The sequence below is a fragment of the Labrus mixtus genome, chromosome 4 (assembly GCF_963584025.1).
Source record: "Labrus mixtus chromosome 4, fLabMix1.1, whole genome shotgun sequence".
NCBI lineage: Eukaryota > Metazoa > Chordata > Actinopteri > Labriformes > Labridae > Labrus > Labrus mixtus.
Window position 1 is genome coordinate 10,629,953 of NC_083615.1, and position 22,009 is coordinate 10,651,961.

Consider the following 22,009-nt stretch of genomic DNA (forward strand, 5'->3'; position numbering starts at 1 on the left):
TGTTATTGTTGTTTCCCTGTTTGTCTCTGTCCTTCTCTCTCTTTCTGCATCTCCCTCTATCAGACTTTCCAAGCCCAACACACTTTTGGCTGATGACTGTTCAGCATGAGTCTGGTTCTGCTCGAGGTTTCTGCTTGTTTTTTTTTTTCTTTTGCCATTGTTACTTTGCTAAATGTTGCCATGTGCTCATGGTGGATTCATGTTGGTTCTTTGTAGATAATATAACGAAGAGTACGGCTTAGACCATCTCATTTTTCCGAAGTGTCTTGAGAAAAAAAATGGTCATGAATTGGCACTATACCAAGCGGCAACCTCCGGTGTTGAAAAATGATGTCAATGCAGTGGTGAAAAATCCTGCAGTTTCTTTGAGGGTCCGCTTGAGGCTGGCTCCAGGAACACTGGAACTCACATGTGACGTCACTCAGGTTTCGTCCATTAATATTTACAGTCTATATACAAATGACATTGATATTTCAGATTCATGTATGTTATTGGATTACAACTACAATTGCATTCATGTTGCGTCACTTAAATGTTTCAGCTGGTAAATATCGTGCTAATTTGAACCATTTCATACACTGCTAGCTTGTGGCACCACAGTCAATCATTTAATTTAGAAGCATGTGTGAGGAACTTTTAATAATCAATCTTTTTGACCACTGTAGACTAAGCGGTATTTCTCATATCTTTGCTGATCTTGTCCTAACGCATGCATGAAGTATTCTCAAAAGAAAAAATGGGTAAGTACTGCAAGGAGAAGCGCCAGAAAGCTAAAAAAAAAAAAAATCATGACAATAGACTCAAAATATAGTAATTATTAGCTTATGGTTCTTGTGAAAATAAATCCAGTTAATATTCCTTCCCAACTGGCGGAACGGGGCATTCTGGGATGAGTGTGTGTTAATTAATTTGGATCTGAATTTGAAAGAACATATCAGTCTGGAAAGGAAATCACAAAGGGGTTTCGGGGGAGGGGGGGGGGGGTCACATTAATCTGAGCTACGCCCCTGCTCAGCTGCAGTCATATCACAGATGAGAGAGAGGGGAGGTAGAAGAAAGCCCAGAAAGAGAGAGAGAGAGAGAGAGAGAAGGGAATAGAAGAGACAGGGAAGGAGGAGGAGGAGGAGGTCTGCGTTAACTCCTCCCCGGTCTCGGATCCTCTCGCAATCCTTATTCACAGCCTCTCACGTTGAGGATAGAGAGAGAAAGGGGAGAAACAAGAAGACGGGCACACAAGCAGAAGAAGAAGAAGAAGAAGAAGAAGAAGAAGGGGAGTAGCAAAACGACCATGGCAGTATCCAAAACGTCTCAGCTTGAGATAGTGTCCGATCACAGCGTACCTCCACCGCCGTCGACCCCTGCACGGAGCATGCAGCCGCACAATAGACAGAGTCCAGATGAATGAGGAGCTATCTACCTGGGCCGTGGACAAAATGAGGGTCATCTTCATCCAAAACGCCGGTTTCGTCGCAGCTTTCTCGCCTTTTAGATGTGAGTCGGTAATGTTGGCAGCGTTTAGGACGACAGATAGTATGAACGAGACAGAAATATCCACAGCTAGATTATGCCAGTCAATGGAGGAGTGAGGAGATCAATTTATTTAGTTATTTTTTTTTCTTTTATTGGTAAAGAGTTCGCTCGTTCATTATAGCCAATCTGTCAACACTAAATCGAAAGTGTATTCAGTTTTTGCCTTGCAGCCTGCAGACGACAACTGAATACATTTCATCACAAATTGGCACTATAATTATTATTGTTTATCCTCTAATATAGGGTTATGTATCAGCTTAATATAAACCGATAATGTCATTTAATTGCTGTGCTTTATCATTAGTGGATTGATTATAGTCTATAGCGATAATACCATGAATAGGTCGGAGGAATAATCTCTGTTCACTTTGATCAAAGCCTATTGATCAACTAAGACAATCTGGAAATGTTAGTTTCCACATGTAGCCTTATAATATGACTAGTAGGCTGCGCGTTATTCTTTGTAATTTATTTATTTATTAATACGATTATTTGACACATTAGCCTATATTATCAATTTCTTAAAGGTAGCTAGTTTGACGTATTTAACAGTAAGAAGGTTGAACACTTCCCGATAGTGAGATGGAAACAGCTTATTTATCGCCCCACCGTGGGGCAACGCGTCCCGGGGCCCAGAGAGGACAAACCTCCGCGGGCAAGCCGGCTGCCGGAGGTGACCTCTCCCCTCCAACCCGGACTCCCGCTCCACCTCTACCTGCCGGCAGCTCACCTGAAGGGACCCCGGTGAGCAGTGATGGACGGAGAAACTCGGGCGTGAAGAAACACCACCACAAACACAACCTGAAACACCGCTACGAGCTGCTGGAGACGCTGGGAAGAGGCACGTATGGCAAAGTGAAGAAGGCCATTGAGCGGCACTCTGGCAGAGAGGTGAGCAACATAACAGACAATTTAACGACTCCCATGATGCTTTTTGCAGGTCCATTTTCTTAGTAGCCTATAGCCTACATTCATACATTTCCTATACCCTTACTTAAGCTACAAACAACTCAAGTCTTAAATGAGTCAGAGGCGTGTGCATGTCCTCCCCCCTGGGAATTCCCCCGATGCTCCAAAGGGCCCATGGGGCCACTCAGTTGTGGCTGCACACGCCTCGTCCTATGCGGGGCCTCACTACCGGATGTTAGAGTGCAAATCCAGCTACTGACTGATGTGACTTCCAGTTAAGCATCATGGAAAACACCTAACAGTCCCCCAGAGACACTGCTGGGACCAAAGCACATTTTTGTGTTTAAGTGTCTTATACTTAAAGGCTATTCCCCTATCAGTAGGGTTTCTGTTTAACTGTGTTTTGGTGTGTTTGGTTGTGTCAAGTCACAGCTTTTCTATTTCCTTTTTAAAAAAAGAGAAGTTAATAAACCAACCATCTGCTGTTGTAGTCCCAGCAGACGAACCAAATGTCTCCAAATGTTTTCACGTGTGACAAAATTTGACCCCCAAGAGTCCATTCTGGCAGGACACAAGGAACTTTCCATGCACAGCAAATGCAACGGAGGAAATTTAGTGTAGGTCAACAATGCTGCCCCCCCCCCCCTCCAATGGTTCCATTGCTCCTGGCATAGGCATGCTTGATAGGGGGACGATAAACGCTCTGGTACTCTCTCTTGCCCTGTCCCACTTGGCATATAGTCTTCAGTATGTTTTCCTATTTATTATCGTCATGACAGCAGCTTTACTGCGATGTGGAGTATTTTACTTTCACTTGCGTCGTGAAATTGCACAATGGACATTGAGTGCAGGGTCAAAGTATCTTATTTCAACATGGGTTAGTTTGATATAGCCTGTACTGATTGGCCCAAAATTGTTTACTTTTACTGATTTATTTGAGACTTTTCTGAAGGAATAGCACTTCTTTACACTAGGTCAATATTTATTTGCATTTGCTAGTAGGCTACTGATGCCTAAAATGTCCATCCCATAGTCAGATAAGGAAGAAATAGACTTACAAATAGTTCTTTATAGGTCAAATCTCTGTGGCCTCATACCTTCCATTCCCCTGTAATCTACTGTTATTTCCTGAAAATAGCACTCAGACCTAAAATAGCATGTCAGTAAAGTATAGGAGTTCCTTGTACCACTGTGTTTCACGTGGGAGTTTGTATATCTTAGGGAAGTCCTTTGAGAATCAACTTCTCTGCACGCAGAGCACCAGCAGAAAGCAGACAGAGCGTGACTCCCGGCCACCTCACGGGCCACGTGTGTGTCTGGCACTGCGTTGCTGGAGTTTACTTGACCCCTGACTCCTGTCCCCTGTGTTCGTACAGCGAAGTCAGGAGCTGAAGTGAGGGGACAGGCGGAGGACGTTTTTTTGTGTGTGTGCACATGTGTGGAGTAAACTGAAGGCACTTGAGGAAGATTGATAAGATGTGGGCACATTCGGCGTGTCAGCGAAAGTGGAACTGAGTGACTGACCAGTCTAATCTGCCAAGCCATACATTTTACAATTTGACGGCTCAGTGGAACTTTATACAGAGTGCAATAGATCATAGACATCACAGAGGGGGGGGGAATGTGACACATGCACAGGCTTGTGTGTTTGTGGAAGATGTGTTTCATGTTTGTATACTCGTGAGAAAGATAAATAGAGGTGGTCTTTATGTAGTCAGTGCCATCTAGATGATTAGAGTGGAAAGGTTGTGGTGACAGCAGGGCCTAAAATGGGCAGTGACACATGAAAGGCCATCCACAGCAGGAAATGAGATTGGATGGGAAGGTTAATATCCTGTGTGGGGGATCCATCACACACGGGGAGGGGGTGGGCATTTAGCACAGATACACACAGAGTAAGCCCACCTCCATAACAAGAGAAGGGCAGCCTCAGTTAAAGGGGTTAGGGAGTCATATTAATATGAGCTTAAAGCACCAGATTACATCATTGTCCAACAATGGATTCACTGGAGGGGTTCGCGAGAGGGGAAAACACTGACATTCCTCCGCTATATGTGCTGCTCTTGATGAGGTATTATGATTCCTGAATGTGTTTGAGAATGAAGCTCGCTGGAAAATTGACACTCCTCTTCCTCGTACTAACTTTCCTTTTCTTTCTCACCCCTAACTCTGAGTCAGACACGCACACAGCCGACACAAGCGATGATCACGATCGGTAGAAAAACCCAGGGTAGAGTGAGCATGCGATGAATACTTCATCTATTTTAATGGCCTGAGAAAGTGCAGGAAGATGTCAGGCTCCAGTGAAGCAAATCATGGACCCTCACTTCAAACGGGCTAGTTTTTTTTTTTTTTTTTTTTTTTTGAGGGGACACCAAGATGAGGCGGGCCCCAATACCTGGCAGGGGCTGATGTGGGCAGCAGAGCAGGGCCTGTTTACTGTGAGTGACAGTAATAGGGATCCACTTAAGGACAAGCGAGGCTGTGTCAGCCAGCCGGGCCAGCTGGCAAGTGGCTGATCTGCAGTCCTGTTTAATGATCCACATCGGGGTCAGTGCAGGGGAACATGAGGAGAAACATACAAGATACCTGGCTACTTCTCAAGCCCAATGTGGGAGAGAGCTGGAGGGTTAGAATACAGTGTGGAATAAGAAGCTGTAAAAGATTGATACAAGGAGAAAAGGAAACTTTATTTATAGGGAATAGTTTCAGGGAGAAAGTATTTTTTGCTTTTTGTTTAAAGGTTGTTTCTTAGTTGTTGCCTAAATTGATGAATTCCTGGATTACTTCCTGCATTAAATCCAGGAACGTGACTCACATTAAGCCTAACTAAACACAAAAGTCGAAAGAATAAACTCACGTTTCTGGGGATCAGCGGTGAAATGGTAATGAATCTGATGAGGTAAAGGAAAACATCAGTGTTAAGACACAAACAACGTTTAACCAATTATGAACCCAGCGTGCGGACCCCATTGGACCCAATCTTGTTTATTATGGTGTCATTTCTTTAAATTCTATGTAATCAAGGAATTCTCTGGAAGGGGAACAATTCCGGTTTGGGGTTATTTTTATTGATGTACACAGTAATTAGCTTGGCACTCGCTACTGCCTGTGGTTTCTCCTGCATGGAATAAAGCTAGGCTCCTCAGAATACCAGCCGCTTAGCCCGGATAGGACAAAAGTTTAAACTAACAGGATTCAGAGCGGACAGACTCCATACAGGCCTGATCAAAGCAAACCCAGGACTCAATCCAGAGTGTTTAGGCTGCAATTAGAGCGACATGTGCCTGACTGTGTGCTCTACATTGGTTTATTTGGAAAAGGACGCTAACCTCTCAAAATAAGAGTGCAAGGCTTAAGGCATAAAGGCAGCCACTTGATACAGCATTGCATTGATGAGGATGAAAAAAAAAATCAAGTGTTATTTGCTAAATGTCTTGTAGCAGGCCCATTTACCCCATGGGCAAGGCAAGGAAACTGAATCACTTCCTGCTCTCTTCCTGATTCCTCCATAAAACTCCCAGCAGGTCAGCTATTCCGAATGTTGCCCATTATCCGCTCCTAATCAGTATGACTAAGAATAAGAGAAGGGATAGTGATTTAGTGTCTTCTCAAGGCTTTCAGACGGGGAAGGAAACACGGCTGTGAAAGTTAATACCGGCATCTGATTTATGGAGGAGCACTCTGACCTCCATGTCTCCCTGACTTCCTCGAGAAAGCATGAAAATTTAACACCTTGCTCACGTCGTTTTTCACAGTACTTGTGATCACTGAAACATTTCACCAACTACTGCACGGGCAGGCCTGAATGAAATGAAAGCAGCAAAGAGTTTTTGGCGTTCCCCTTTACTTTGCCATGTATTTTCCCTTATTGTCCAGGAAGATGTTTTTTGTCCATATTTGTATACAGCCCGTGTCTCAGCTTGTTTAGTTACAGCAGCTGCATCCAGATAGCTGGTTGCCACGGAAACCCGATGTTTCCCCTTGTGAACCTGACTTCTGATTACTGTGTGTTGGAAAAAAAAAGATTGGGGGTTCAGATCAGAAACCAAGCCTGAGCACTGACTAAAATCTGGTTACATGTAGGCCTAGGCCCTGTAAGAGTTCAAGGGCAGCCCCCGGCATAGACGAGAGGTTGATGAAATACAAGAGTTATTTTGGGAGAGAGGTGTATCAGAGTTGGTCCGCATGTTTTCACTGAGCAGGACATCACATTGTGTACAGTATGTACTCTGTGTGAGCCATGTACATTTTAAAGTTCACTGATAATGAATGTGACATCAATGTGTTGTACTTTAGTCTAATTTAACTTTCGTCATTTCCCTTTTCAAATGATCTCCAAATGTGGTTTTAAATATCTACACATGATGCATCCAGGCTGTCTTTTACTTGGGGACGTCTATATTTTCTGCTGCCATCTGATCAAAGCATCTTCTGTCTCTCTCTCTCTCTGTGTTTCCAGGTGGCTATCAAGTCAATTCGGAAGGAGAAGATCAAGGATGAGCAGGACATGGTTCACATCCGCCGAGAAATAGAAATCATGTCATCCCTCCGCCACCCACACATCATTTCAATTTATGAAGGTGAGGGTCTGCTGTATGTCTGGAAATGCACACACGCACACACACACACACAAAACTGATCATCCACATAAACAAAAACACACGTTTTGTGGTCGAGCTGCAGGATTGTCATGTTATGTTATGCAGATGTCATATTAAGACCTGGACTACAGCTCTGGGATGTTATTTATCATCTCTGCTCTGTCTGGCTGCGTGGGACAGTAAAAGTCTGGATGTCTTTGACGTTCTGTGTCTAGATCTCTCCGCATGTGTGTGTGTGTGTTTGCACGTGTGTTGGAAGTTTGTGTGTGTGTGTGTGTGTGTGTGTAAGAAGGGTGATATTCTAAGGGATTGCCTCTCCCACATCTAAGGGGTCTCATCTCTTGTCTTCTCTGGTCTTGATCTCAGGGCCAGACATCTGCTGGTACTTAAAAACAACTGCAGCTGGGAGCCAGACTGTACTTGAGTGTGTGTGTGTGTGTGTGTGCATGTGTGTGTTTTACATATTAGCCCTTATATATTTGTTTCTATGTGTGAGCATAGGGAGACAATGGATTGACCTAAGTCATCTGTAGGCATGCACCCTGTATCTGACCCGCCCCATTGCTTTGAAAAGAGAGGAAAGGCCCGGAGCAACGTCAACATATATCTACTTCAGGAAGAGACCCTTTAATATCAAAGCCTTAAAGTCAGACTGAAATGGCTCACATTGACCTCCTTATTTTGATAGTCCGTTTGAATGACCTTTAACTCGCTGTATGAAAACACAGCTTTGAATTAACGGTGAGTGTAAAGGTTGAACAATTCTCATTGAATTCTTTCAACGGTTTTTCTCTCATTTAATCATCCTTTGTAATGTCGCCTGGGCCTATGTGCAGGCAGTTAAAGTCACAAGGCGCTGCAGTGTGTGAGTAGGTTTCATATGATTTGTGGCTCGTGACTATTTTTATGCCTGTGTCAACGAAGCAAACGGTTTCAATGCCCTTTTCAGTGAAGCTGCCCTGGCACAATGGCAGCTGGTTTATCTGCCACTGCCCAAACTGGCTTACCCACTTTCCTTTGTCCAGTGTCAAAGTCTTCAGGTTGTTATCAGCGATCTGTGTATGTGACAAACATCACTATTTGTCATGGGAACGTGTCAGCAGTCAGCTGGAGGGCTGAAGTGCAGCAGAGTTTAATGGGTTTTGTCGGGGAATTATTAAAAGAACACCCAGTTTTATGAACTCCAGCGAGGCTGTATGGTGTTTCTATGTGTGCCTTTTTTTCTTTAGAAGCAGTCTAATTCCCCAACAATCGCAACCAGACTCATTGCCCTTGCCTTTTCTCCGCAAACCCAGCGTTTACTGTTGTGGCCTGGCCTCCACCCAGCCGGGCTTTAGAGATATATAGGAGGCCCGAGATTTGTGTATCCGGCAACACCCTCTTCAACAGCCCCTGCTAACAGCCTTGTGTGAAGCAAAGCTATACCAGATGTGTGCGTGAAGATTGATTTTTACCACTCCCTCACATTCTTCATCCATCAGCATGCTGTGCTAGGCATTTAAATGCGGATTTCGCTCTTTGCTCCTCAGGCGCTACTAAATAACCCAGTTCCAGCTTTTTGAAGAAATAGTCATCCTGAAAGTTACAAAAAAAACGATGCATCCAATCTACAACTTGCTCTGTGAATGTTAACCTGACAAGCTGTCTTCAGTTAAATAGGAAAGATTGACATTTAGGGAAACATGATTATTTGCAAGTGGATTCCACAAGTGTCTATAAAGTGAATCTTACACTAAAACCAGCAGCTGGTATATTCTGAACTTCACAGCTTTGTGGAGGCTGCTGCTGCTAGAAGGTGATGCTTTTTTTACCAATGTTAGAAAGGTCTTCTCATAAAACTCTCTGCAAGAAAAGAACATACGTTTATGTCCCTAAATGTTGCCCTTCTCCTCTATGAAAGGAAAAAGGAAATGAGGAGATATAAAGCTAGAACAGACATAAAATCATTAATACCGCTGTGAGGCGCAAAAGGCCAACATTTTTACGGTGGTCATTATGCTGCATTCTCTAAAGGTGACATAAGAGGGGATGGTAAGTGAAACTCTTGAGGATCTTTTATTTATTTTCTTTGCTCAGTTCAGTTATATAAGAGCAGTTCAAGAAAATAAAAACTGATGTTACTGCAAAACAAAGAAGAGGAAACGTCCCTCCCTCAAATAACTCAGTTCAAACACACGTGAAATAAAAGAAAACACATTTGAAATAACTGTGTACCAACCCCTTTAACACACATACATGTCCCTCACCTATCTTTACTACAGCACACAATCAGGCTTTAAGCAGACACACACACTCACACACACACATATACACAGTAAACAGAAAGCAAACTTTTAAGAGTGCTTTTAAAGGACATAAAGTTCTGTATGACATAGTGTAAAGGCACTTTAAACTTGTCCTCTTTGCATGCCTGCAACAGTGGTCTATCATCAGTGCAGGCAGTAGAACAATAAGTGCTAATTACTCAGATGTGAGGGCTTGACCCGGGAACAAAAGCCCCAATGAGTGACAGTGAGCCTGTAGCGGTGGCTGCTATACCCACCGGGCTAACAAACCAGAGTTATGTAAGCCAGGTAATTACTTCCCCACCAGGGGTCAAAGGTAAATGGGAGTGCAAGCTGAGAGTTGGCTTTACTACAAAAACCCCACCAAGGACCAATGTGAATATCACCACAGGTCTTCACTCCGTCAACCAATCAGAGGGCTGGATTGCTCCGTTTCTTCCCGTTCAGCCAGACAGACACGATCAGGGAGCATTACCATCACTCAGCGACTCTGTGTGTTTTTGTAGGGGATTATTCCTGTAAAAGGACCTGGGGAGGAGGGTGAGGAGAGGAGAGTGTGACAATATATGAAGGTGCTCACTCAAGGGTGCAGAAAGCAGAGGCCCTCACCCCCGGTGACCCTGCAGTGTGGGAAAATCAACCCGCACAACGCAGAGCGACGTGGCGGAGTGTGTTGTTGTCATGTCCTTGTTTTTTTTTTTTTTTTACACATAACCATTTTCATTCCCTTCATGCCGAAGTGCTGGGAGAGAAACATGTTGCCAAATCGAAAATTATACAGGCCACATACCAGCACAGAATGATATGTTTGGTGACTGCAGATGGTTTCTTTCTTCAGTCACCAGATGTGCAACAAGCCACCATTTTTTTTTTTTTAAACCAAATGTTCACATTTATATGAAAAAACCCCAATAAATAAAAGATGAATAAATAGAAAGAACACACCCTGGTGGGATAGTAGTTTGATCAGTTGAAATAGTTAATTATGTTCCAATAAAGCAGCGTCCTCTTTTTTGCTGTACTGTAGCCTGTGTTATTGTTATTTTTGGATAAGGTTATAAGAGTAATCCTTTTCATTGTGATTTTTATAACCACGTCCAACTATTCCTTCAGGTTTGGGAATAACAAGTTGCTACTATTTATTTGTTAAAGCTTTTTAACCAGCTTAAAAGGTTTGAACTTTTGGACATATCCAAAAAAAAAAAAAACAAGATAGTACTTCAATGACCCTGCTGTTGTGTTCAATGTCATACAACAGCAGCAAGTCCTTGTAACAATTTCCACATGAACACTGTCTGACAGCAGCGACATACAGTATGAACATGTTGCACAACCCCCTTGGGACATCCCACATTACCAGTTAGTCAGATTCCTAAAGGCAGAAATGAATGATCAGCGGCTCAGCCCCGATCTGGCCCTGAATCTTGTCCCAGAGTGTGAAAGCTGAAACTCTGCCATTTCTACATACTTTCTAACTAACATAATATGGAAGTGATTGGCATCCATGTGCCTGCACTGTCTCCATTTGTCACTGTTTTTCAATTGATAAAACAAGTTCCCTCTCCTTAAAGCTGTTCAAATAAACAAGAATGGATTCCAATACTTCTTTAAATGTAACACAGCATTTCTCTCACAATAACAAGCGGATGCTCTTGCCTGTAATTTTTCTCTGGGTAATTAGGAGTGCAATGTTGCTGTCAGAAGAGGAAGTTACTCAGTGTTTCAACATGATGTGTTGAACAATGTGATATTTCTTAATCACATGCACACTTTGTTTTGGGGGATAAGATTGGGCAGAGTGTTGTGAAACGTGTTTGTTATGATGCACGGTTAAAGTGTGTTCTGCGGAGGGCATAGCGGGACACTGAAGTTTTCCCTCTTTGTCTGTGAATCTCACTCTTTCTCGCCTTGCTTCGACTCCTGCCTCTCTGTTTTCACTGCTCCGCTGGTCTCTGAGGAGAGGGTTTGATTGAGTTAGCAGTCCCTCCCTGCAGTGTTGTGAAGGAGCCAGACTCATGAGGTGGGGTTTGTGGTGATGTAACCTTGGGAATAGTGTAAAGATATTATGTGCTCCTCTGGAATTTGGATCCCTGATCCAAAGACTAGAGCGTGTATGTGATTCATATATAATGATGTCCATTTGTGATTTTTAACATGATAGAAAACCTGGATTGTCTTCACAAGTTGTCCTCCCATCTTGCTTGCTGTTGATAAAGTTGTATTTCCTTGAAAGTAGATAGTAATGGACTCCAACTGTTTTCTTATCATTCCTCAGTGTTTGAGAACAAGGACAAGATTGTGATTGTGATGGAGTATGCCAGCAAGGGTGAGCTGTATGACTACATCAGTGAGCGGCGGCGCCTGAGCGAGCGGGAGACGAGACACTTCTTCAGACAGATAGTCTCCGCCGTGCACCACTGTCACAAGGTGAGAAAAAAACATGCCCCCCCCCCCTCTTTCGTATTTACCTTACTTCCTTCTACGCTTCCCTCTCTCTCTCTCTCTCTCTCTCTCACACACACACACACACAGACTTTGTTTTCCAGGCGTGCTTATTGTAACACTCTCCATCCAGCTCTGCAGTCAGCCATACAGCCGGTTAATCTACAGGCCCTACACGGTATGCTTTTCTTGGCGCTCTAGCCTAAGGGAGTCATCTGTTTCTGAGTGAAGATGGAACACAGGCCGGTTTAATTCAGGCTTACGATCCGATTACAGTGCACCAAACAGGCCCCTGCATTAATTCTGTCCTCATCTGTTGACACACTGAAGGAGGCTGTCCCGAGATACCCCCAAAGCTTTCTCCCCTATGATTCAGCCACACCCACTTCAACCTACTGCTCTAGACCCTTCAACCCCCCCCCCCCCCCACAAGGTCTCATGCTTGTTTGGTTGGACTCCCCACTTGTCATACTCCCAACTGGAGATAGATATGATGTCATGGTCCTCAGATAGGAGAGTCCCAGACAGCCATGACTGATGAATCATCACCACCAAGCACGGCCTTGCGCCGGGTGGGGTGATGTGAGTCACTGACACAACAAGCAAGCAATCAGAGCAGTCAGAGCAGTTTAAACAAAAGCTCCCTGCAAAAACAATAACTAATACATCCGTCTGCATACCACATGTTAATACCGGGTTGTTGTGTTTTTTTTTTGTTTTTTTTTTTAAACCCCGGAATAGTTTTTTAATCCCCAAGATGTTGTGAGAACATCATTCATACAGGGCAGTAATTACAGGCTCATGTTTATGTGACACATGTGAGTTGAGTTTAAAAAGAAAATCGCAGCAGATGTCAGCATAAAGACCCCAGAGGGGACAGGGGCAATTAAAGGGAACTACACCAACAGACTGCGTTGATTTCCCCCGAGAGCCACAAGCTAGCTTTGTCGGAGTAAATCATCTCTCAAACCAGTCGACTGTGTAGCACTCCCCTCATGAAAAATGCATCCATAGATTAATTACGGTAATCATTACTTTGTTTTGTCATTGTCTTTCAGAATGGAGTGGTGCACAGGGATCTGAAACTGGAAAATGTGCTACTGGATGAAAACTGTAATATTAAGGTAAGTTTGCCCGTCGATCTGTGAGGCAGACTTAAATGCCTCATCTTAAATTGATCTTCATATGATGGACTAACAATCCCATGTTTGATTGTAAACTTCACAAGTACCTGTGTTTTCACAGATTGCTGACTTCGGGTTGTCCAACCTCTACAACAAGGACAAGCTGCTGCAAACCTTCTGTGGCAGTCCGCTGTACGCTTCACCAGAGATCGTCAATGGGAGACCGTACCGAGGCCCAGAGGTGAGGGCCAGTCAACCAGACAATGCCAATGACTTAAGAAGCAGCTGCTCCCTTCTGAACTTCTAAGACATGATTATCTTTTTATGTAACCATCATCATTGTTATTGACTTCCCTTGCTGTTAAATTTGGTGTGAACCGCCTGGATCTCTCACCTTATACAACTTTCATCATTATTCTCTCACCAGTGATTATCATACACAAAGAAGTGAAAGGCTTTATTTTCTAGTTTCTTTGATGGGATTACTATTAGGCTCCAGTCAAAGGGGGGTCTCTCTTGCAACTCTACAGTGGGTCAGCTCAGATACTGTCTGCAACCCTCCCCTGTACTCCCCTTCCTACCATGTGTTGATCCTTTGAAGTGAGGAACTGGAGGATAGTTTTCTCTTCATCTTTACTGGATTGGAATGGGCTCCACAGTCTAAAAAAAACAAGCTCATGGTCAAAGTTAAATAGTTTTGGTGAAAGAAAAAGTGAAAAAGCCTCCCCAAAGCCACTCGTCTGGCAATTCCAGAGTCATTCCGAAGGGCGTTGTCTCTGAAATCGCATCAGTTACATAAAACAAAGCAACTGACGAGGGGAAAAAAAACATGCATTTTTAGATTTTCAAGTCCAAGCATTCAATTTAGCGTAATTCACTATAATTTCCTCCAGAGTGCTAAAAACTACACAAGTCCGATCGCAATCGAAATTACAGAATATCGGTCGGGGTGAGGCCGCAAATTGCAGCAAACACATGCAACGAAAATAGAACACAACAATAGAGCGTGGCTCGGCTTGCCCTTGAAATATTCCTGATGTTGGTCAGGATCCTAAAGAGGAAGTTACACTTGCTCTTTAACTGGCCTGATCTGATTTCCTCTTCCTAGACTATTTTATACTACCAGCTTCTGCCACCAGAAAAAAAAAAACCCTCAGTTCATCTCATCCCCTTGGTACTACAGTCAATAAACACAAACATCACATTGCCCTCTCTTTGTCACTGTCTCACACACAAACACACAGAGATGCAGAATTGGTGATGTATCTCCAGTGAGTCCTCAGGGGCCAGGATATCAGACTCTACCATCTCTGCTGGACTCATTACCCTCCTCCATTCCCACCATTTCCCACGTCGCTGTGCACCTCCTCATGCCCCAGACACAAAGTCTTATGTAACCACTTACTTAGGAGGCCACATTGCATTAGGGTTGGTGGTCAAAAAGTGCTTGCTTCTGCCTGACAGAGCAGGAAAGAGTGAAGGGGAGGGGGCGAAGAAGAGGATTTATCTTTGTGGAAATAAGCCATTTCCTACAAGCAGACTGGCATTTGTCATTATTTCTATAAAAACCCGCTAAAGAAGCACAGCAGCGCCACAAGCTCTTTTTAAAGAGATGTTCGGAAGGGATGCTAGTGTCAACAATAATTACAGTGCTTCAAAAATAATTTCACACTGTTAATTGTTTCATGTCATTGTCAAAACATGACCGGAGGACTGTGTTTCTGTTGCACTTCTCAAATTGTTGTTTTTGTGTCTTGCATGATGAAAGTAATGTCATGTTGATTACTATTTTATTCAATAGGTGGACAGCTGGGCTCTAGGGGTGCTGCTGTATACCCTGGTCTATGGGACCATGCCATTTGATGGGGGAGACCACAAGAACCTCATTCGCCAGATCAGCAACGGCGAGTACAAAGAGCCAACCCAGTCCTCAGGTACGGCAGGAAACCTCCTTGTTTTTCTCATGTTTTTCTCATTCTTGGAGGAATACACCTTATCCCAGTGGTCTTTATTAAACGTTATCATAAACTGATCTTGACAAATCTAGTTCAGCTGGATTTTGATAAACATTTAAATATATATATAGATTGGATTACGCTCAGCACATAAAATAGAACCTGCAATATCTATTCAATCTGATGCTCAGTGCCCAATTTGTCTTTACAGCAACTTTTTGTAATGCAAAACACATTTTTCCTTCTAGATGCCCGTGGACTGATCCGTTGGATGCTGATGGTGAACCCTGAGCGCCGGGCCACAGTGGAGGACATCGCTAATCACTGGTGGGTGAACTGGGGATGGAAGAACAGTGTGTGCGACTGCGAGACCCAGCGGGACCACGGGGGCTCACCCATGCTTGCCCGATTCATCGACTGGCAGAACCGCACTGAGCCACGTGGTTCTGGAGCCAAAGCTACTGTCATGCCACAGCTGATGCGCCAGAGGCCCAAAAAGTCCAAGAAGGAGAATGTGGAGGTTGGACAGTCCCACGGCGGAGCGGAGGACAAGCCCGGTTTGAAGAGACCCAAGGGGATCCTTAAAACCAGGGTGACTGAAGAGCAGCAGTCTGCCAGTCTGGAAGAGGGGGAGTCGGGTCAAATGATGGTGCCTACAAATGCTGAAGGTGGAGACGAAGCCTCAAGTCCAGATCAAGAGGAAGAGGAGCCTACTCTGAGTGGAGGCTCGCCGGCTAAGATGGTGCCTACTCTTCCAAAGAAAGGCATCTTGAAGAACAACCAGCAGCGAGAATCAGGGTACTACTCCTCGCCAGAGCGCAGTGAGTCCTCTGAGCTATTAGGGGGCACCAGTATGTCACTGCTGGCTACCTCCCCGCCTAAAAGAGTGATAGGGAGAAAGGGCATCTTGAAGCGAAATGGCAAGTACTCCACCTACAGTGGGCCCCCGTCAGTGGCAGCAGTGGCTGGAATCCTGGGTGAGCCTCCTCCCTCGACTGACTCTGGTCTGTCCCGCAGTCAGAGTCGGCCCTCAAGCATCGTTGGGGAGGACAGTTCTGCCCTCTCCTTGTCGCCCAGCTCTCTCAGCGGGGCGGAGTGGCATCCCTCGACCCCTCACCTCCGCACAAACATCAGGGCTTGTGTCTCAGCGGAAAACCTGCTGCAGCTCGCCAACTTCAAGGGCTTCCAGGCAGCGCCACCTCTCCAGGGACCCAAGTTCAGCCGCGGCTCCAGAATGAAAAGCTCCCCGGGAGACAATGGCAGCTTCTCCTTGCTAGGGGACCTGGAGGACATGACTCAGGTGTACCAGCAAGCCCTGGACATCAGCAGCAACCTCACCTAGCAGATGGGTGGCAGGGAGAGAAGAAGCAGATTGGATTGAACATGACTGTGTGTGTGCATGTGTGTGTAAAGATGTATGTAGACGTCTTTAACGACCAGTGTGTTACTGGGATACACCTTTTTTGGAGGTTGTGGTTTTTCATGTGAGGTTGAAATCTTGGAAATGATATGTCTACACACGCACAGATGTACACACTCACATGCCCTTCTCTGGCCAGGGGGAATTTTAGACAGAGAGAAGGAGCTGGAAATGAAAAAAATGCCACCCAGTCTGCTTTCTTGGCCCGCCCATAGACTTTGCTGTGTTCAACATGTTTACATATTCAGCAAGAAGGCAAGTTAGAATCACAAACGCAGCAACCAGAAACTGGTTGGCTCTTTTCGTACGCCACCAATCTTGAGTTTGAGTTTACAAAAGCACCTTAAAACTCACATAGAGCACATGCTTTTGTGATCTTTACTTCCTTTAAAAAAAAAAAAAAAAGAAACAAACCAGGGTCTTGTTCCAAATATAACTGACATTGCTGATTATTTATTGATATTTTTGTAGCTTTTAGTTTAAGTGCAAAACTGGTGGGCGCTGGCTTATTACTGGAAGAGTCCAAACTCTTTGTGTGGAACTGACATATATAATTATGTTACTCAGTGATAATGGGAAACATATATATACTCAACATATATAAGAATGCCTGCGCTTGTAAAACGTGCAGGCAGATATACCTTCATAAAAGCATATGTCCTATATATGTGTATGATACTTGGGAATATGTAGGAAGTGCCTTTTTTGATTCTTAATTCAAATTATGTATGTCATTTCCTAAAAGTGGAGGGAAAAGCCAGGCCAATCTGTCGCCAGTTGTGATTTTTTTTTTTTTATGTTGATTGTGAATGTGGAGAGACCCAGGGCCTTCTGCACACAACTTCACATGTTTTTTGGGTTCTATGATTAATCTCAGACAGTTGAGATCAAACAGCCTCGTCTCCTTCCACAAGTAGAAAAACACAGATAATGTCTGGGGGAACAAAAAGTCCTTCTCTGTGTTCTTTGTCAGTGTTTAAGCCCAGAGTTTGATTTGTCAGCAGTTTAGGTGGCTTGGTTGAGCACAGATTTTTGCTGGCAGCCCCTAAAGGGTCTGGAGCGACTCACCTAGTGGGACACTTGGTGAAGGGAGATGTCGCAGACACCATCTCACAGTCCTGGAATGTGCCTGGCTCGCTTAACCTTGGTTGTTTGATATTTTTTCAAGCCTACCTGATAAAGCAGGCTGTTTCTTGAGACGTGCAGTTGTTTTACTTTACTTTATTTTTTTTTTACCAAAGAAACCAAATGTAGGTTATCCGTTCTCAGACGTGATCATATTTTACACGGATCCCTTCAAAACAGCCAAGTAAGACAGTTTGTTTTAGCCTGCTGATGACACAGCAAATTCCTCAGACAAAGGGTGGAGACGTGTTGGTACTAGAGATCTCTATCAGCACCAGCCAGACACGGCACAGGTGGGATTTGTGGTGCGTGCTCAGCCCTCCAGCTGTGTATACTAGTCCGTTATGTCAACCAAGCACAATTAGCCAGCTATTGTTTTCATTTGACAGTAAAAGAGGGAGGAGGGAGTGTGTATAGGTTTATAGCTAGAGGGAGAAGGAAAGAGTGAGAAAAAGTGGAACATGGGAAGATGCTGAGGTTGGAGAGGACTTTTCTGTTGTTTACAGGAAAGGTCAAGGAGTTAGATTTATGTTGAAGGAATTGTAAGGTAGAATAGTGAAAGTAAAGAAAGTGAGTAGAAAGATTAGATGGAAGTTTTTTTGTTTTGATACCAAAGATGGATTGAAGCTTTGGCGTTGGATGGGTCAGGGATTAACAAGGGTAATTTTTACAATTATTTTTCTTTGCCTTTGGAATCCCCATTGGTGAATGAAATCATCCCCACATTGGCTTTACCTCATGTTTGTTTATTTTTCTTATTTTTGGGGGATTTCATTTGAGATGCTGGAGGCTATTGATACAGCTTGTCTTGAGGGTCATTCAGTGTGTTCTGCATGGCCTTAGAAAGTACGTTATACTTTTCAACTGCAGCCAAAAAAAAAAAAAAAACAAGTGGGAGTATGATGACTGACATCACCCAAGATATCAAGTGATGTGAATGGAAAACAATGCAGGAGATGGCCCAGAGGAAATCGATCACATGTTGAATGTTTTCAGTGGGTCTCTGGTGTGAAGGAAAGGTCCTGGGTTCAAACGAAAGACCCGCTGTGTATTATATTGCATTTTATTGCCTTTTTTTTGGATTTGCATTTTATTGTCAACTGGATTTACAGTGAGAAAATTATACTATGTTAGTATTTTGTTTTATTATGCTTCTGTTTTTGATTTTCCAAAATATAAGAAACTTTATATTGCTTTATGTTATGGCAGAAAACACTTCCTTCCTTGAAGTACTAGAATTTTCGCTCCAGAAACTGGTTGATGCAGTTTGAGAAACCCATGATAAACCTCCAAATGGCAAAAACAACCCTTTAGAATTAATTGGAATATGGGGGGAAAAAATGCAAGAAAATGCACTACAATATCAATAGGTGACCCTTAGAAGAATGCACCCCCCCCCCCCTTTACCTAAGGGAGGTGCAAAATGCTGGAACAACATCACGATAGAAAGGAAATAAAGCAATGGGATGAATCTGAAACTTAAAACTCTGCCAAACTGGAAACACGTGGTGCATATCTGTTAGTCTAATCATAGGAAAACTTGACTGGATATTGTTATGACAATAATAATAAATTAGTATTATTATGTTATTTAAGTATTATTTTTTCGTAATGGCTCATTACTTTTGATGGATATTGCCACAGTTTTTTTTGTTTGTTTGTGATTCTGGACTACCAAGGTGGATTAAGTTGTGTGCCTTTGGTATCTTTTATGAACTTTTTTTTTTTTTTGATATTGCAAATTCATATCAATGTGTTTTTATACTTTGTATTTATTGGTGATCAAGCCATTTAATTCGTCGTCAGGGGGGGAAAAAACCCCTCCCTCTTCATGCTTTGGCCTGCTCTGGACTGTGTGTTGTGTTCAGGACAAACCGCACAAAATCAAATATCAATTGTTTGTTCAAAATAGAAGTGGTATCATCTCATTGTGAAAGCAGTGGCCAAGTGTGATTTTTCTTATTAGTAACAACAACAGTAGGAGTTCTTCAAATCCTGTAAAAGTCTTAATTCAGTCATTCGGGTGTGTTTCTACTCGACACAATGCCTCTGTAGTACTGTATCAACTCAAATAAATGGATCTGGAAAGTAACACGTGTTTGTTTTTATGCTGTGTGTGGTCATTTGAGTTGAAATGTATCTATAAGTTATACTGCTGGGTCGTGCTGAAGTGTAATTAGGACATTCTCTTTGAGTAGGATAAATAAATATAACTGAAAATGGGTCTCACATTGCAAACATCAATGTCCCATTCACAAAGTAGGCCAAGATGGCTGTCTTTACACTCTGCTAGCTTCCCTTTAAAGTATCATCTGAGTTTAAGCATGTCTTCCTAAGGTCCAGGTTTTAAATGGGAAGACACTGATCAGTGCTGAAATTGTGTAAACAAATATCCCAATTGTTAGACCGAGAAAGAACGTTCACTCTTCCTTTTACAGTAGGGATTAGTTCAAACTATTATTAGTGAAATGTCCTCAATTATTTTCCATATTAAGAATGTGTGACCCAAAAACCTACATAAATGCATGAAGGAGGTCAGCAGTGAAGATCCACATTGCATCCTTACTCTATGAGTTATACATTTAAATAAGGGCACAAAGTTTGATTAAAGATGTCACCCTAAAAGAGGCCAGGTCATTTTGAATTGGTTTGAAAATGTATCAAAACCTCACAACAGTCACAAAGCAAGCAGTCAGTCTGTGCAAAGTAGAACTCCAGTTTGGGGCAGTGAAATTAGCCAATGTTTCCACACAACTGCTGCCTTAATTTGAATTTGATGGATGTTAAAGTGATACTCCACCCAAAATCTATTTCTGAAGCATTTAAAAGTCAATCACATAAGGATTAAAAGGTTGCTGTAAAACGTTTACAGTAATGTTCCTAACAGAAGCACAATCGTTGATTGCAATTAAATTCTACTGGATTTCCTTGAAAAAACAAAAACAAAGCAAAGAAACAAAAAAAAAAAAAAAAGAATAAAACAGCCAAAGGGAGTTTTTTAAGACACCTATAAATGAAATGACCAAAATTGCCACTGGCCACATGACTGTTCTCATCAGGTTTTGAGTCCATCAACAAAAAAAGTAGTCAGAGGCTAAGTCTCTGTTTCATTCTCACGTATAGCTCTGGAAAGTTTATTAGTAGTCAGTTACTGTGGGTTGTGCACATTTTATTTGCGCACCCTCTCCTGCTCTTCTGTAGATCAGGATAAGTACCCAAGTAAAGTTAAACAAGCCCAACAAACAAGGTTAAGGTTTATCAGGCAAGGCACTGATTGTTTGATGAACAGCATGTATGGAAGAGCTAGCTATATGTGCTACACAAATGACTTGGTGTACATGAGACAGGTAATTTTGAATGAAAAACCTGTGTATGCAAAACTTAAATGATTTAGTTGAGTGAGGTGACAGCAGCTCAGTCTGTAGGGATTTGGGACTGTTTTCTACTCGTTACAGACTAATTCTAGATAAGCCTGGCCATCTGAACATTTTAAAACCACTTAAAGAACAAATTACACGAAGAAATGTTGATACTTCACCACTAAAATTGGTCACTTTCAAATATATTCCCATAACAGCCATTTTCCTCCTAAATCAGTTGCTGTTATTATGTCATACTGTATGCCTCCTAGGTTGTTAGTCCTATTACTGAAGGAACAGTTCTCCATTGATTAGCAAGTGCTACCTTACAATGAAAAGGCTTAACTACGAGGTCTAATTGTAACTAATGGGTTATCAATATTTTGTATGACACTGAAGTATTGACAATGTTCCTCAGTATTTCCCTCATGTGTTGGTCATTTAGAGTTCAGAAAAACAATGGGATGATGACAGTGTTCCCGAGGTTTTCATGATGTACAAGGTTAAACTTATTTTAGCCTCCTAGACATGTTGAATGAAAATGAGTGGTACATGAATGAAATGTTGAATTTCAAGTGAATGTACCAAACTAAATTCTATCCCCACACTGTGTTTCATTAGAGTCTTGTTGAGCCAGTCTTTAGGTGTCAAGAAGTGTTTTATACAGAAGAAAATGATGTGTGTTGCCATTGTATTCTCTTGGACATTAGAGTTAGTAGTTATTCTGGGAATAGGCTATAGTTCAGCTAATGAAAACTGGGCTTCCAAATAAATGATTGACAATATTGACCCATAATTAGATGACACTTGCCAAAACAAACAGGCAACACATGAAAAATGCGCGAATTGGATCAAATATAAAACATGTCCTAAGGGGTTGATGTGTGACAAAGATGTTGATATTACATCTTCAGTGAATAGTTGTGTTTATTTGGACCGTGCATACCTGCTGGTAATTACTTTAAAAAAAAGTAGACTACAATGGTCCCTGGAGAAAAGCAATTTTTTAGTCATTAGAAAACTGACAGAGTCAAACAAACAGCAGCAGACAACATGTAGCAGAGAACACAGTTCATGTCTGGCTCGGGGAAGGAAGAAGAGTGTCTGTTTTTAGGACTTGGAGAGTCCATTGATTGTTGAGGGAGAACATTGCTTCTGCTGGGTTAATTTGATCCACATTTTTGTGAGGGGGGGTGGGTGGTTGGCTGGAAGCTCTGCAGTCTTTCAGGGCTTTGGTTCTGATGACTAGGACATCA

The 22,009-nt window shown here is 42.8% G+C and overlaps 1 protein-coding gene across 1 annotated transcript; it reads left to right on the plus strand.

Moving 5' to 3' along the window:
- The first annotated feature begins 1,118 nt into the window (after positions 1-1,118).
- nuak1b (NUAK family, SNF1-like kinase, 1b) lies at positions 1,119-19,486 on the plus strand. Its single transcript, XM_061035819.1, has 7 exons — positions 1,119-2,421; positions 6,902-7,022; positions 11,604-11,755; positions 12,829-12,894; positions 13,016-13,135; positions 14,696-14,828; positions 15,098-19,486. The coding sequence occupies exons 1-7, from the start codon at positions 2,113-2,115 to the stop codon at positions 16,189-16,191; spliced, it is 1,995 nt and encodes a 664-aa protein (XP_060891802.1). The 5' UTR covers positions 1,119-2,112; the 3' UTR covers positions 16,192-19,486.
- Positions 19,487-22,009: the final 2,523 nt, after the last annotated feature.